The following is a 17865-nucleotide window of genomic DNA, read 5'->3' as shown; positions in this document are numbered from 1 at the left end:
AATCAAGAGCATCGTGGTTTGCTTTGTGGCTCTCCGTCTGCATCTCTTTCCTGGGGTTGTGAGTTAATGCTTTGCTCAGAACAAAAATTAGAACAAAAGAAAAATCAATATCTCTCATTCTCTCTGTCCAAATTAAACTTTGAGGGAAAAAAAAACAAAAAACAGTACAGCAATTTGTCACTGAGGCACATATTTGTGTTTCCTGATAAAGAACATTGTGATCTGGGGACAAAAGCTTATAGAACAGAGTGAAGGGCATTGAATTGACCTATATTGTTTCATTAAACATTCTAAGAAGCTATTCCTCAGAGAGCCCACAATCTGTATCAGTGATACAGGAGAGGATTGCAATTGTATGGTTGTATGTACTCAAATCCACAATGTTCCTGTTTAAAAATATGTAAGAGAAAATGCAGAGTTAGGCGGTCATTATCACAAAATACTCAGACCAGGACCCCGACAAGAAGTATCACTCTAAAGGGGTTTATTTTGTGTTAATGACTGGCTGACTGTCCATTATCCCACTTATTACATGGCTGCTTACCAAATAAATGCATAAATGGACATGAAATATTGATTCGAGTCTACATTATTTAATTATGAAGAAAGAGAGTTTAGAGTAATATGAGAGACATTAAACTAGCACTACTATGTTGGAAATTGGTTGCCTGGAACAACGGACCCGTATACAGAGTCTAGCAGTTAATTCACAAAAAGGTTTGACTGCAAAATGCCCTAACTGACCAATCAGAATCAAGTATTCCAGGGAGCCATCTAATAAGTCAAAATATTCACTGGCACATGAGGGGTTCAGCACATCACTGACCAAAATAAGAAGAACCCTTTTCTTCTTATCAAAGGCCAAAGTATATCTCGATATGCTTGGAGAGTTCCAAGACTGTCATCACAATAAGTTTTTCTTCATTACAGGACAAATTGGCTGTTCCCCAGCTCCCATGATAACCCAAGATGTCAGGCTAATCCCAGAGGAAAGGTGGATGTGCAGCTTATTCAGGTTCCTGATGGCCATGTGGCACTGAAAATTTGCACAGCTGCCCTTCCCTGGAGGCCCTGGGAATGTGGTGATTACATTTCTCTGTTATGGCAGAACTTGGGCACACCAACACTAGAAATGAGCATAGTCCAGAAAATGGAGCAGCAACAACAACAACAACAACAATGTGACTTGGACTCAATCTTGATTGGACTCAAGATGGCGCCGAGTATGGCTGCTGCGTTCCGGGCTCCGAAACAACATTGTAGTTTTTTGTTTGTTTTGTTTACAATACTTATGTTTTTTGTCTTGGATGTTGTCTGCCTTATTGTCTACGACAGACAAACACTTTTGGACATTGGTTCTGCAATTACACAATTAAACCAGACTTCAAATTCCTCAATGCCGAACCGCTCTTAACAAACATGCCAGCGGAGCCCTTTGTCTGGTCTGCCCGACCATGGAAACATAGAAGGAAAAGGGGAAACAGAACCGGCGTTCTCATCAGAGTAAGACGTCATGCAAATCGACCCCCGCTACCCAGTATTCTACTGGCAAATGTTCAGTCTCTGGATAACATGCTCTGCGAGCTGAGAGTGCGGATCTCTTTCTAACGAGAGACGAGGGACTGCTGCATTATCTGCCATACAGAAACTTGGATGTCTGCGGAGATTCCAGACTCAGTCATCGAACCCGCGGGGTTCTCCGTGCACCGAGCGGTCAGAGCGAAAGACCTCTCAGGTAAAAGCAGAGGTGGTGGTGTATGTTTTGTGATCAACAAATCCTGGTGTGATCAGAGGAACGTACATTCTATCAAGTCTTTCTGCTCTCCTGATCTGGAATTTCTCATGCTTCTGTGTCGACCATTCTGGCTACTGAGGGAATTCACAGAGGTCATTATCATAGCTGTGTACATCCTGCCACAAGCCAACATAGACCGGGCACTCAAGGAACTGTATGGGATTATAAGCAAGCAGGAAACCGTGCACCCTGAGGCCACGTTCATTGTGACCGGGGACTTTAACAAAGCCAATTTTAAATCAATTGCACCAAAATACCACCAACATATCAGTTTTAACACCGGTTTTGGACCATTGCTACTCTCCCTTCCGGGATGGCTACAAATCCCTCCCCCGCCCACCATTTGGCAAATCGGACCACTCTTCCTTTCTCCTTCTGCCCGCTTACAGGCAGAAACTGAAACAGGAAGGACCCACCCTCAGAACGATCCAGTGTTGGTCGGACCAATCAGACTCTATGCTACAAGACTGTTTTGATCACACGGACTGGGAGATGTTCCGGTCCGCCTCTGATGACGACAACGAGGTTTACACTGATAGCGTAACGTGTTTCATCAGAAAGTGCGTAGAGGATGTTGTCCCATCCAAAACAATACGGATCTACCCGAACCAGAAACCTTGGATTAATAGCGATGTTCGCGCAGCACATAATGCGCGGACCTCCGCTTTTAATTCCAGGAATGTGTAGAAGCATAAACAAGCCAGTTATGCCCTCCGAAAGAGCAGCAAAACGCCAGTACAGGAACAAGATTGAAGGACAGTTTAACACCACCAACTCTAGAAGCATGTGGCAGGGAATTAATATCATCATGGACTTTAAAGGGAATAAAAACTCCGCTGTGAACACCGCTGCCTCTCTCCCGGATTAGCTAAACTTTTTATGCACGGTTCGAGGGAAATAACACCACCCTCACAGAGAGAGCTCTCGCGGCCGAACCTACAGAGGTTAGTTCACTCTCCGTCTCTGTAGCGGATGTAACCCCATCCTTCCGACGGTTGAATATCCGTAAAGCCGCGGGTCCAGACGGCATTCCGGGCAGTGTCATCAGAGCGTGCGCGAACCAACTGGCTGGTGTTTTTACAGACATTTTCAACCTTTTCCTCTCCTTGTCTGTAGTCCCCACATGCTTTAAAACGTCCACCACTGTGCCTGTACCAAAGCAATCCAAAATCACTTGCTTAAATGACTGGCGTCCTGTTGCTCTGACCCCCATCATCAGCAAATGCTTTGAGAGACTAATCAGAGATTACATCTGCTCTGTGCTGCCTCCATCACTGGACCCATTGCAGTTTGCTTACCGCAACAACCACTCCACTGATGATGCCATTGCATCTACAATACACACTGCTCTCGCCCACCTAGAAAAAAGGAACACTTATGTGAGAATGCTGTTTGTAGACTACAGCTCTGCATTCAACACCATAGTGCCCTCCAAGCTTGATGAGAAACTCCGGGCTCTGGGCTTAAACAGCTCACTGTGCAGCTGGATCCTGGACTTCCTGTCAAGCAGACGCCAGGTGGTTAGAATAGGCAGCAACATCTCCTCATCACTGACCCTCAACACTGGAGCCCCGCAGGGCTGTGTTCTTAGCCCATTCCTGTATTCCCTGTACACACATGACTGTGTGTCAACACACAGCTCCAATGCCATCATTAAGTTTGCTGATGATACGACGGTGGTAGGTCTGATCACTGACAATGATGAAACAGCCTACAGAGAGGAGGTGCACACTCTGACACGCTGGTGTCAGGAGCACAACCTCTCCCTCAACGTCAGTAAGACAAAGGAGCTTGTGGTGGACTTCAGGAGAAGAGAAAGAGAACCCAGCCCATCACCATCAATGGAGCACCAGTGGAGAGAGTCAGCAGCTTCAAGTTCCTGGGTTCCACATCACTGAGGAACTCACATGGTCTGTCCACACTGAGGCCATTGTGAAGAAGGCTCATCAGCACCTCTTCTTCCTGAGATGGCTGAGGAAGTTTGGAATGAACCGCCACATCCTCACATGGTTCTACACCAGCACTGTAGAGAGCATCCTGACTGGCTGCATCTCCGCCTGGTACGGCAATAGCACCGCCCACAACCGCAAAGCCCTGCAAAGGGTTGTGCGAACTGCCAGACACATCATTGGAGGTGAGCTTCCCTCCCTCCAGGACATATACACCAGGCGGTGTGTGAAAAAAGCTCAGAGGATCATCAGTGACGCCAGCCACCCAAGCTATGTGCTGCTCTCACTGCTACCATCAGGCAGGCAGTATCGCAGCATCAGGACCTGCACCAGCCGATTTCATGACAGCTTCTTCCCCCAAGCAATCAGACTTTTGAACTCTTGATCTCTCACGATCAATATATATCAAGACTGCACTTTATTAATCTTATTATCTCACACTGGACTGTCATAAATTATATTCTCTTAACAACACACTGGCAACTGACTATCAAACGACAGCCTGAATGACAATACAGTACAATACAACCTACTGTACATTTTATATATACTATATATACTATTTTTTTTTTACTGTATAATGTGTATTCTATATTGTGTGTATTGTATAATGTATATTGTATGTTATTATTTGTATATTGTGTTGTGTGTAATTATGTGTATATTAGATTTTAAATTGTGTTGTGTAAATTTGATGTTTATTGTAGATTGGTATATGTCTCGATCACTGTCACGACTGCTATGTTGCTCGGAACTGCACCCAAGAATTTCACACACTATTGCACTTGTGTATATGGTTGTGTGACAATAAAAGTGATTTGATAAAAGTGATTTTATTTTATTTTTTTTTTTTTATTTGACAAACCAAGGACATGGTATCTCTGAACAGCTGGGCTTGGATATTTAAAACACTCCAGGTGCATCATATTATAAAACCAAGAGGATTAAGAGTTAAGTTTAAACTGACATAAACATAATGGTTCTCTTCCAAAACCTAGTGAGCTGCCTTACTATCTACTGCTTACATGAGCAGCAGCCTTCTAAGGCAGCAACCTAACTGCAAAAAAACCTTATAAGTGACCAATCTGGAATGCTCTGTATAGGCAGCAACTCAGAAACAACTATAGCGTTGCTCACTCAAAGCAAGAAAACTCAACTCACAACTAATTTCAATTGAGTTTGCAGTTAATGTTGCTGTACGCTAACAAAGTGATACTCTAAAAGCATAAAAATATACAGCACACAGAAATATTGGGTGAAATTGTCAATTTTTAATTACATTTATATCTATTTATCTTGCTTTTCTCAAAATGTTCTCTACATTTCTCTTACTTTGTCCACAGTGTTAGATCTTATTCACTTAGCTCATTGCAATGCATTCAAGGATTGCCTTCTCTGCAAAGTACTCATGTGCAGAAATTCACTAAAAGAAGGTACCTTACAAGGCAGCATAATTATACTGCCTATAGCTTTTGGAAAAGTTTTCGATTTGGGACTGTGCCAACAATGCAAATGCCTATGTAAGCAATATAATAGGTTTTGGAGCAGAGCCATTAATATGAATCTATATGAGTGGAGAGGGGAAAAGTATTCTCAAGCAAGACATAATTTGAGGAATATTAGAATCAACATGGTATAATATTAACAGTCCCACTGCAAATGATACATTAGTTAGAGATGTACTTGCCAATTAAAATAGATGCTTCACAATTTCAGTTAATTTGAAAATTGGTTGGAGCATCAACCAAGGAGGAAATACGATCTCAGAATGCTGATTATATAAATGAGTCCTTTGAATAGTCAAAACTAAAGGTGTTATCTTTTAGCTTCAATATGAGAGAATAAATTCCTGAGATTTCTGTAAACAAACATGTATAAAGAAGCCAATACCATAAATATGACAACCTCAGGGAGCACAATATTCACACACCTATTATTAATATTCCCCATGAGAGTGTAGTGTTGTTAGTACACTCATACGATAAGAGTTGCTGCTGTTTTGTGAACAACAAATTCAATTACACTGCACATTTTTGCGAAAAGCTGATTAAAATGCATTTCCTATCAATACATAATCCATGGTAATGAGCTCCTCAAAATTCCCATGTTAAATACGCACAAAAACCATTCGAAGGCATTATAAATAAAACAGAGTGAACATGATTAATCTAAATGATAATAGAATACCACTGGTGAGACTAGCTGATCCACCGTGCCTGGGATCTGTAATAAATTAAGCTCTTCTGGAAATGCCCTGCATCAACACACAGCAATTGGCCAGATTGTTTTAGCATAAAATGATCAATCTTTTCATGAATACAAACAAAATTTAAACTGGGGGGACTCTCATTTATCTCAAATGCCCAGCTATCGTTCCTCGCACTTTGCGTATAAATTGGAACCCAGAATTAAACAATGAGAAGAACATAATCAATGCTATATCATGTTGCTGATTTATTTGGTGAACCAGTACGTTTTATGGAGACATGGAAATGTAAAGATATTGAAACAAAATTATGTTTTTGGTGATGTGGTTTGGTGTAACAGTGGATGAGTTACTTACATTTGTCCAGCACCTCATCAGAGCCATCTGGACAGTCTGGCTCCCCATCACAGAGCCAGCTCTCGGACACACAGGTCAGCTGGTCACCACACAGAAACTCTCCAACGTCACACAAAATGGGCTCTAATGAGAGAGGAGAGGGTGGGGTTGGAGACAGAGATGGACTATGGAATGTATGAAGTGCAATAAAGTCATTAAATGTCTTAATTGCATGCTTATCTAATAAACATAATGGATAGCTAGTAATATACTCTTAAGGATGAATATATGTTATTGTATGTGTTATTACTATGTTATTATCAATACATACGCATGTTATTACAATAAAATACATTAAAGTCATACAATGATTAATTAAAGTGACATGAAGATAATGAAATTTGAATTTATTGACCAGCCAGCCAGGAATAACCAATACCAACCAATACTAGTGTAATTTTGTTCTTGAAAGCACCTTTTTTCCGCCATCAGATATTGTTTTTTTTTTTTTTTGTGAGCACAATAAACTTGCTGTACTGTCCAACAATATTTGCAAGCAAAATATGTCTATTTGTCAGACCATCAGACAGCTGTCAGAACCATTCATGTATCACTCTAAACTGCACCACATATTTCACTTCTAAATTCTAAAAACCCCAAACCACCCGGTATAACAAATATACAAACACACACAGAGAGATGTTGACAGTTCCAAAATGTTCCAATTCCAATTCCAGTTCCTGTTGTGGTCGAGGTGGGAGTTAAAATGTTTTCAGATGAAATGCAAGTGATAATTCATTGCACCAATGCTCTCAGTTCTTGCAATGATCCACCACAACACACACACACACACACACACACACACACACACACACACTGACCAACCCAGAAAATTCACTATTAGGGGACAGAATTATAAATGTCAAACAGCTTCCACTTCCTCACTGTCTCTCCCTTTCTAAATCTATCTTTCAAGTTGAAAGCTTTCACCTATATGGACAGGACTGGCTTTACAGGGGGAGCAGGATGGGTCTGGCCCACCCAATCATGAGTTTGGCCTATCCCAAGAATGGACAATTGCAAACCAATTTCAGTTCACTTCAAATGTACATGGGAATGAAGAAATAATTTCTTATTTATTTATTTATTTAAATACATTTATTATCTCCTTAGAGTTACAGTTCAATCACCACCCACATTCTTAAAAAGCTGTCCTTAAATTCAATTAAATACTCATTACTCAAGTCAGTTCTTATCATGATTCTGTCTTTACTGCTATCCATTTTTTTGTGTCAGAATGCATTTTTGCATGGGATCTCTATTGAAATCACATGTTTGTTTGTTTTTTCACCTAATATCTAGCAAAAATAATTGCTGTTTACAAAACCAAACTTGATCCACATTTGATAAACTCATGCATTAACTCACTGCACTACTGTGGAAGTAAAAGCCTGGCAGTGCAGGCCTGACACCATAAATGAATGGACAAGCACTGACCTTGGAAATTTGGTACCTTCAAGAAAAATAAAAGTGAATGTAATTTAAATTATTTTTTTTTTTCTTATATAATTGATAAGCTAAACTCCGCCTTTACTAATCTCTAACGCTTTCATTTTTCACAATCATAACTGGTAGATATAACTTTTTTTTTTTTTTTTTTTTTTTTATGTTTATAAATCCCAAATATCAAGAGACAGAAGTTATGGATGGCATCTTGGATGGCCTGAGGGTGAGTAAATTGTCAGCAAATTTTCATTTTTGGGTGAACTATTCCTTTAATTGCACAGTTACGTGACAGTGATTGTTTCTTAAGTAATAACTTTGCAAGACTACTAGCTTGTTCAGGTTCATGTTTAGTTTTTTTTCAGATGGACATAATATATGAGATATTATAAAACTGTCATACTGTGTTTTCAATCAAATGGTTGCATGGCCTCAGTACTTCACAAATCAACATTATCACATGGGAAGTCAGCATGTTTCTTTTTTAGAGTTCCAGTACCCTAGGATCGGTCACATTATGCCAACTCACTGACAAGCAGCATCTCCTATCAGACATTTTTGCCTTGGCTCAAGTGTGCTTACCTTCGCTTGTGGTGTGACCAGAAGCGCGTTGCATCAGCAGTGTGGGAGACGCGAATTCGAATCTCGCGTTGAAATCAGGAAGTAATCACGTTCACATAATCAGTATCAAGCACAAGGTTTCATTTTTCCCTCTAACATTACATTTTACTCCACTGTAAACTTAATTAGGTTTCTAGGTTAGATGGTTAGGTTTAGGTTTGGAGGTTGGGTTAGGGGATTCAGTTAAAAAAAAATATGCATTCCTCTACACTGTATAACATCCTGTAGAGCTGAAAACAACTCGCTTTACAACTTGCTATTGGCACCCCTCTCTGTGGACATTTCACACAGAAAATGGAGCTCATACGTGCCCATACACCCAACAACATTTACCGCTTTGGTCACTGGCGGCAGTGTTTCGAATTTTAGTAAGCACAAACTGATTTAAACTAAAGAAAAGTCAACCTTTTGTTTCTGATTCACTGTGAGATCAGTCTGCACAAATTTAGGCTTAAATAAAGTAGGGAGCAGTAGAAATTGTGTAGGGACCATGTGAATCATAAAACAGCAAATATATTACACAATATAAACATCTCGCATCATGAGTGTTTTTAAATTGGGATATGAGTGTTTTGTTAGGTCAGACAAACAACCATCTTCAAATGGAATTAAGTAACACTGGCATTCAGCACAAAATGACTTTCACAAATTCATCCCACATAATTTGAAAATATCGAAAAATGTTATTGCACATCTCACAATAAGAGGCAGCACTGCTTTTCTCTTCAGCATTACTGGAGATTAATTTTATGGGAAAGAATGGATCTGGCAAATCATTCAAGGGCTTGGTATTCTTCAATTGATTCACTTTCTTCAGACTCACAGTGGCTCTGAAACTCTGCTGGCAATCTTGATTGATTCAATACAATGTGAGCTGCACATCAGTTAAAAAGCAATTACAGTGAATATGATGATGGCTGACCTCTGTCCTTCATTCTTACTAACAAAAAACAACAGCAATTATGCTGCCCTGAATGAATAGTGATTGTTGTGGTGGCTTTAAAAGCAGAGGTGGTTCGTAACACACTACATTTACTTAAGTACATTTTGAAAAATATATATATATGTACTTCTATGAGTATGTTTTATGGTGGGTACTTTTCAGTCTAACACAAGTAAATTTCTGATGAAATGTTTTTACTTTTACTTCATTACAATGGGTAGCGTTCCTGCCGTTACATTACCGGTTTTAATTTAATAAGTGTTAATAAATGCATAATTTATTGAGATTTTTGAATGGGACGACAGCGGAACTTCACAGCTGCACGCTGTCACTCGAGTCGCGTTCGACACTACAGCAGCAAGAGTGCAAAACAAACATTTCTTCACTCCACACAATACCTTCATTTTACACCAAGACAAGGATATATTTCAAGATAAAAGTTGCAGCTCCAACTTAAGAAAACATGATGAGGTAAGTTTTAGAGATTGTGACAATGTGGGCTTGTATGTGTCATGGTGATACTCATTCATTTTCAGCATGAATCTGTAACTGTGGGCTCTTATGATTCTAAGTTCCTAAGTTTGCATTTTTATATCAGCACTGCAATATATCAGTGCCTACTGTATAAATCCTTGTAAACATCCACATTAAGTGCAAATGTTTTGCCCTGCCTATCGCGATTGTGAGCATTTCTGCACGTGCAAGGTTTGCGTATGCACACCGTTTGACAGATGCGGCCGGCTTTGTCTTATGGACAACAAGCTTCCAAACACAGAGAAAAGGTGCAATTTACCCTTAGTGTACAGAAATAATTATCTAAATTCTTTCGACACTGACAATGCTGGACCGTCACTGAACTAAATTCACACAGGATGTAAAAAGCTGTGAAATAACGACAATAACTTTGTGCATATCGCCACCTACTGGGCAGGGAGGAGAATTAATAGTAAAAAAAAAATGACATTATATATTATAAAGTTCTATATATTTATCCGTTTCTCACCCACACCTATCATATTGCTTCTGAAAATCACTGGAGTCATATGAATTACTTTTATGCTGCCTCTATGTGCTTTATGGAGCTTCAAAGTTCTAGTCACCATTCACTTGCATTGTATGGACCAACAAAGCTGAGATATTCTTCTAAAAATCTTAATCTGTGTCCTGCAGAAGAAAGAAAGTCATACACATCTGGGATGGCATGAGGGTGAGAAAATTAATGAATGCATCATTTTTGGTCAACTATCCATTTAATTTGATGCATGGAAGAAATATGGGTTTGGAAAAGAATGGTGGGGAATGATGAATATTTCCATTATTAACAATAATATTAGTATTAGTATTATTGTTATTAATTATTCTGTAATGCATGTTAAATGTGTATCATGTACTGGAATTTAGGAGAGTAAACATCCATTACGTTATATGTGAAAGTAACTAGTTACTCACTAGTTGAGTATTCTTTTTATTGCATACTTTCTTACTCTTACTCGAGTAATTTTTAACATTACTACTTTTACTTCTACTTGAGTAATATATATATATTTTTTTTAAAGTAATTGTACTTTTACTTGAGTAACGTTTTTGGCTACTCTACCCACCTCTGTTTAAAAGGCATGTCTATGTTTTATGATGAGTGGTTATTGAAATGGATTTCAAGTCAAACTTTTTTCCTAGTATACAACCGCTTTTTCTTTGTAGCAAATTGTTGACTGACAGTTCACAATAAAATTCACCTGAATCAAATTCAACAGGGAGAGAAATAGCCAAGGAGAAGAATTGTTCAGCTAGATGAGCAGGTCTCGGAGAAGATCTCCTGACTCAAGGCTGAGGGCACCTTTCCCTTTGCAGCTGAACTGGTTACCATTTAAAGCACACTTCTTTTACCTGATGACTATTCCTTTTGCAAGTAGAAGAACCCATAAAAGAGACAACTTCAAAACCCTAGAGCCACATCTCTCCACTGATGTGTACCTGCTTTCATGTAGGGTGCCCTTTAGAGCATGGTCCAATTTGAATTATTGCAATGACCACTGATGCTACATTACCTTGCCTCTTACCTCAAGAGGCCTTCACTTCTTGACTCGAGTGTTTGATGCTTTGACAGCTCTCTCTCTCTATCTCTCTCTCTCTCTCTCTCTCTCTCTCTCTCACTCTCTCTCTCTCTTAATAGATTTCAAAATCCAAATAAAGAGAGAAAAACTGTCAAGCCTGTCAAGGAATAAAATCTTGCATCATTTGTTTTTGAAGGCAAAAACAGAATTTACATTTGAAAGGAGTAAACGTGACAATGAACCGCTAAATGTTTCGGTCATTCAGAAATAATTTCCAAGAGACTTGAGGAAGGTAGATAAAAATAACATTGCAGCAAAATGGCCCTACCTCTTTGGTGAGGAAGCAGTAACTCATTACCATAACAGTAGGAAATGTTCAGTGGAGCTTGGTCTGGCACGTTATTATGAGATTCATTTCTGATATATACTGCCACCTCGACGAGCAGAGAACTTTGGCTCATTAAAGCTATGCAGCCTTTGTAATTCCACTAGCTTTCAGTATGCAAAACTGTGACAGGGAGCCGCTAAACAGAAGAGATAGCCTTCAGAACTCTGGATGGAGGCTCTGACAACTGTTCTGCCAATCTCGTTTGATGAATCTGCTGGGGAGAACAGTTGTCTCACGGTAGGCGCATACACCAACGAGTAAGCTCAATTAATCTTTGACTGCTCCATGATATTGTTCTTCAATGCAATAAAACTGAGCACACCATCAAAAGAGACAGATTCTGGGCTGTGAACAGAGATAAAGCCAAAAAGATGGTTGACAAAAAAAAAAAAAAAAAAATGTTTGAATTTACTCATTTGCCAGTGTGAGTCCCATAAATGAGCCTGAATCAATGATGCTCCAAACCCTCAAAAATGAATCACAGCCTCACTTCTAATTTAGAGCCTTAACTGGATGCTCAACAGCTGTTAAGTCCTCTCACTAAACTCGCCTCAGTTCTAAGTCTCATTATCTTTCCAACTGTTCGCTGTCACACTGCACTCCCATACCTTATCAAAAGCCAACAGAGTGCCATACTTTCTGATCTCAACTATAATAAAAATCTACAACCCCCATTTCCAACAGTGTGTGCCTAACTCAAGAAAGGCTGTTGTGCCATGAAAATCAATACATTCAATTAAAATGGAGCTGAAAGAGAGTAGAACTACGCCAACAGCACAGATTCACCTGGCATGTCTCAAAACATACCAAAAGTTGTTTGATATGCAAGTGGCCTTTTCATGTTGAATTCAATGTACAGTACATAGTTGGATTTTACAGAAAATTTTGTTATATGAGTCATCTACAGAACTCTAAGTCACTAAAGACACTTTGAGGATTGATATGATCTTAAAGGAGCCATATAATGCTTCTATGTGAATAAAGATCTAAACATCTGACACTTGTTAAATGGATAAAAAGTTAAGCTTTGCTACTAACACAAACAAATACAACAATTTCGCGCACCTGTCTTCAAGCTGTAAAATCCGAGATGGCAGGTAAACTGTTTAATTCTCACCTTGACATATACTACATGGTATTTTGATCTAAATGTCAGCTGCCTCAGTTTTGATCAGAAATCCGTGATTAATATTAATATCACCTGACACCTATTACATAAATGTCTTCAGAATGTCATTCGGCACCAAGATTTACCCATATAACACCATTGAATGTCAGCGCACGAGCCAAACTATTTGTTCTGCTCCACTTTTCATTTGTATTGATCTGCCTATCAACCAAAAAAAGCACATCAAATGGGATTCACAGATAGCGTGCTTGAAGCTCCAGTTAGTCCTGATGTGTGAGGGGCCAGCTGAGTATGTGGGAGGGGAGGGAATAATGATGCTTGAAGGTGCCGCATATTTACAAATTCCAAAAGGCACTCCATCCAGGAAACAAATCCTCTGCCAAAAGACCTTTACCATGGCAACTCAAAGGCTGTCGGACTGTGTGCAGCCGAACTAGCAGAAAAATCAATGGGAAAGGACAACAGGGCCTTCATTAAGCACTGCCTGACCTCTTTCCAGTGAGGTCATTTTTATTTTCGAAACAACAGCAGGGGCATGTCAACAAATTATCAAAGGTAACAGTCAGATTTTTAACAGCCTTGCTAGAGTAGCCGACTCCTCGGTATAATCTACTTTGTAAACAATGAATTATTCATGAGCAGGATTTTAAATGTACAATCCTCAAAGATACTCTTTCATGATGTTGCTCGATTCAAGACAAAATCAAGGCATAATCTGACTCTCTGTACACATCAGATATATTTGAATTTACAATGCATCATATGCGACTGTGGTATGCTGGGAAAATATCATAATGTAACTATCATGCATTTAAAGAGTCACAGAGCTTAACAAGTAAGAACATAATTTTGGTGAATTTAAAAGGTATTTACAGGTTTCATAAATCAATTGTGAACTTGAGTTAAGTGTCATAGTGTTATAATGAATGCTGCAGATGCCTTTATTGAACTTGAATATTAAGATCCAGTAGGTTAAGAGTATTATTGTTTGAAGTAATTTGTAAATTATTTGTCAATTCTTTTTTTTTTCTTTTTTTTTTTTGTATGTGATTTCACAAAAAGAAAATGTGTTAATTGCTTATGTCTTCCAAATAACATGCTTATATTTCACATTTGGTGAAAAGAGTTTTCACATTTCCACACACAATGTCAAAGTATACATACTGTAAATATGTATACTTTGGCATTGTATGTATGGATTATGTTCAATATATAATATATTCAATAATATGTCACATTTATGTAATAGTATATTGCTGTTGTAATATTTTGTCATGTTCCTTTGACATAAGCTACTGTTTACACATATTGTCGAGATTTCATTCAAAGTAAAGCACCATTGCAAAGCATTGCACTGTTGTGCCTTCTCTAACATTCTCCTTTTTTAGTACTGCTGCACGACAATGTCGCTAGATGATGTTGCAAGAGTTATGTACACTGTGCCAAGCAGATTATGTCCAAAGCTATACTGTATCTATGAAGCATCATCTTTATACAAAATGTATATCCTTGAATCTGCTGAGTCTCATTTAGGGTTTATTATTCACATGCCATGATTATCAATCAGAGAGGATAATAGGCACTGAAGCAGTCAGGATCTCAGTCACTCTGTAAGGTGAACCACCAGTCAAGGTTCCCTAAACAACATATAAGAGTGTAGTCAATATCATAGTTGATATCATTGCTTCATTATATCTGGGAGAGAGTGCCTCTGAACCACTGATAACAGACTAGAATTTTTTATTTTACAAATAAAAAGAATGCTGTAAAAATGCTTGATTAGGCCACTAGAATGGCGTTTTCCTCCACCAAAAATGGAGACTTTTGAAAACACTCTTCATAATCAAATACTTTGGAAAACGATGATCTTAGGAAACTGAAAACGAATTATTATAGATGTGGTCTTAAAGTTGAAGAGTGTTATTTCTGTGCGACCAGCATCATCAAATGGAATTGCAAAAATAATAATGATTGTTTTTAACAGTTTTCCAAATCCTTTCCCCTGTCTTCCATTGGAAGGACAGATACGTAGGTAGACCCGCTACAAATTCACACCATTGATTGACCCTATGTTGGGCTGGTCGGGATGCTTAAACAAACAGAGCAATATTTTGATAGCACCATAGAGCCACAGGTTTTACATTGGAACACATAAAAAAAATGGGATAGGAGAAAGCATTTTAATAACGAAAAATTACACACTTTACGCACTAGAGGAATGCTTGTGAATAAAGCTTATGACTTATTTTTAAGAAAGACATAAGAGCCTTTCTCAATTTAGGCTTTCCATACGGCACTTAAAAACACTTTTCATCCACTGAAATACTTTGACCGTTATTTCCAGTAGGAGTTTCCTGCTGTGTGGGAATCAGCAGAGGGAGCTGTGATTAAGATACCCAAACTCTGATCTTCCAGCTTTGCAGTTTATCCATCTATGAAATCAGCGGGATTGCACAGCAAGAAATCTTCTCTGGAAGATCTGATTAGTTTCATTTCACTAAAATCTGGGAAAGCACTTGTCAAATCTAATGTGCCTCAGTTTGCGTAACAATACCAAGTTGGAGCCTTCAACTGCAAATGATTCTGCATCTGAAGCGTACGAAAAAGAAACTAGGTAGTAACAGAAGTTTTGGGTGAATTTAATATGTATGTAATCATTATTATGTATGTGAGATTGTAATAAGTAATGTTATGAAGTGTTGCGGTATGCAGATATAATTTAAAATGCTCAAGCTTTACAATACTGTATAATATTGGTGGTAAATAATGACTGAATAAAAAATTGTCTACAAACATTTTTATTGTCGAATAGTCATTTGATCTCATTTAACCAAACATGAGATCACATTAAACTATAATGATGATGACGCGAAAGCAGCACTGCAGCTCACACCTGACTTATAATGCAAAAATACAAAATAAGTAAATGCAGAAGCGCTTTCAATATGGAATAAGTGGAGCTGGAGCAAAACTTACATGTCGAGCATCTTTAAAGGAAACACCCCGGCTTTACATCTTTAATGCAGTTATATTTAATGCATTATAGCTTTATTAAAGTTCAAATAATAAAGAAGCAGGTCATGTAAATAACTACAAAATGTCCAAAACTGTCATTTCTCTGTGCGGTAAGCGCCTCTTCTATGAGTTACGCGAATGTCCCGATCTAAGGGAGAGAGACTGAAACTGCACCCGGCTGAGGCACACTCTGTCGTAGGGACGCTCATCCCTCGAGTGCGCACTTGCTGCAGCTAGTTTATAACATGATGGCTCGTGACTTATTGAATTATAATATATGTCACGGTGCATGTCTTATCGTGAAGAAAATTGGCAATATGCAGCTTTATTAATAAGAGAGAGTTTGTTTTTTGTGAGTTAAAGATGGATTGAAGTGAAGAGAAATGTGAGAGAGGGTAGTCTTCACCCCATTATACACTGAAAAAAAAAATATGTTTCTGATTTATCATTGTTTTGGCTTGTTTTCCAATATAAATATCTAAAACTCTTTTAAAACAAAATACATTTTCTTTAGCAGCTATACTGCAGAAGAAAAAAATTTTTTATCAGAGAATGTTGAATATAATATTAAAAATACAAATATTTTAAAATATCTAAAAAAAAATTCTCGATCCATGCGAGGCCACCAGAACCGGTCCTGGATGAGCGAGAGGATCCTATTGGTCCCAGGGTGGCCAGTGCCAAAGGAAGAGTGAACGGAATCGATGAGTGTCAGTCATTGGGAAGAGGGTACGTAGGTCTTGTTTGTGGGACACCCCGACGGAGCTGGTTCAGTGAGGACGGCTTCGCGGATGCTATTGTCCAGGGTCCATTGGATGGGACTAATGATGACGTGAGGTGGTAGAATGGTGTGAGGTTCCTCTGGGCCTTCCTCGGGAACAAAGAGATGGGAAACGGCATCCGCCTTTGAGTTCTTGTTGCCTGGACGATAGGAGATGGTAAAATTGAAGCGAGTGAAGAAGAGGGCACACCGTGCCTGGCAGGGGTTTAGGCGACGAGCCTCTCGAAGGTACTCGAGGTTTTTGTGGTTCGTCAGCACCAGGAAGGGATGTTGAGCCCCCTCTAGCCAATGCTACCACTCCTGCAGGGCCAATTTGATTGCCAAGAGCTCTCGGTTCCCGATGTCATAGTTCTGCTCCGCCGGGGAGAGTTTCCTGGAGAAGAAGGCACATGGGTGAAGTAGAGAATGTTTCCCCTGCTGCTGAGATAGGACCGCTCCTACACCGTTGGTGGAGGCATCTACCTCAGCGGTAAATGGTTTGTTAGGATCTAGGTGTACGAGGAGTGGAGCGGGGGTGAAGGCTTATTTTAGGAGTTGGAAGGCATGTGAGGCTTCGGGGTTCCAGGAGAGAGTTTTGGGATTGGATCTGAGAAGTGAGGTCAGCGGAGATGTGAGGGAATTGTAGTTCTTCATGAAACAGCGGTAGAAGTTGGCCAAACCAAGGAAGCACTGGAGCTCTTTGATGGTGGTTGGAGTGGACCAAGATCGTACTGCTGTTACCTTCCCCTCATCCATCCGAATGCCTTTTGGGCTGATGATGTAACCAAGGAACTGGAGGAATGTCTGATTGAAGGTTCACTTCTCAGCCTTGAGGTATAGGTGGTTTTCCCTCATCTTTTCCAACACAAGCGCTACATGCTGACAATGGTCGGTCTCATTCCGGGAGTATACCAGAATGTCGTCGGTGTAGATGAGGATGAGTCGATGGAGATACTCATGGAACACCTCATTCATGAGGCCTTGGAATACGGAGGGGGTGTTGACCAGACCATATGGCATCACTTGGTACTCGTAGTGGCCAGTGGGAGTCACGAAGGCTGTCTTCCATTCGTCTCCCCTCCGACTTTGAATGAGGTTGTACATGCTGTGAAGGTCCAGCTTGGTGAAAACAGTGGCTCCTCTCAACAGTTCCAAGACAGCTGGGA

At 39.4% G+C, this 17865-nt stretch overlaps 1 protein-coding gene across 1 annotated transcript in view; it reads right to left on the bottom strand.

The window, feature by feature from the left end:
• LOC127446903 (low-density lipoprotein receptor-related protein 1B-like) overlaps positions 1-17865 on the bottom strand; it is a 491131-nt gene that overhangs the window by 329481 nt on the left and 143785 nt on the right. Inside the window, exon 2 of the mRNA XM_051708221.1 lies at positions 6308-6430. Coding sequence (XP_051564181.1) covers positions 6308-6430 — 123 coding nt within the window. The remainder of the gene's footprint in view (positions 1-6307; positions 6431-17865) is intronic.

Source organism: Myxocyprinus asiaticus, chromosome 10 (assembly GCF_019703515.2).
Source record: "Myxocyprinus asiaticus isolate MX2 ecotype Aquarium Trade chromosome 10, UBuf_Myxa_2, whole genome shotgun sequence".
NCBI lineage: Eukaryota > Metazoa > Chordata > Actinopteri > Cypriniformes > Catostomidae > Myxocyprinus > Myxocyprinus asiaticus.
This window is presented reverse-complemented; position numbering and strand designations above follow the sequence as displayed.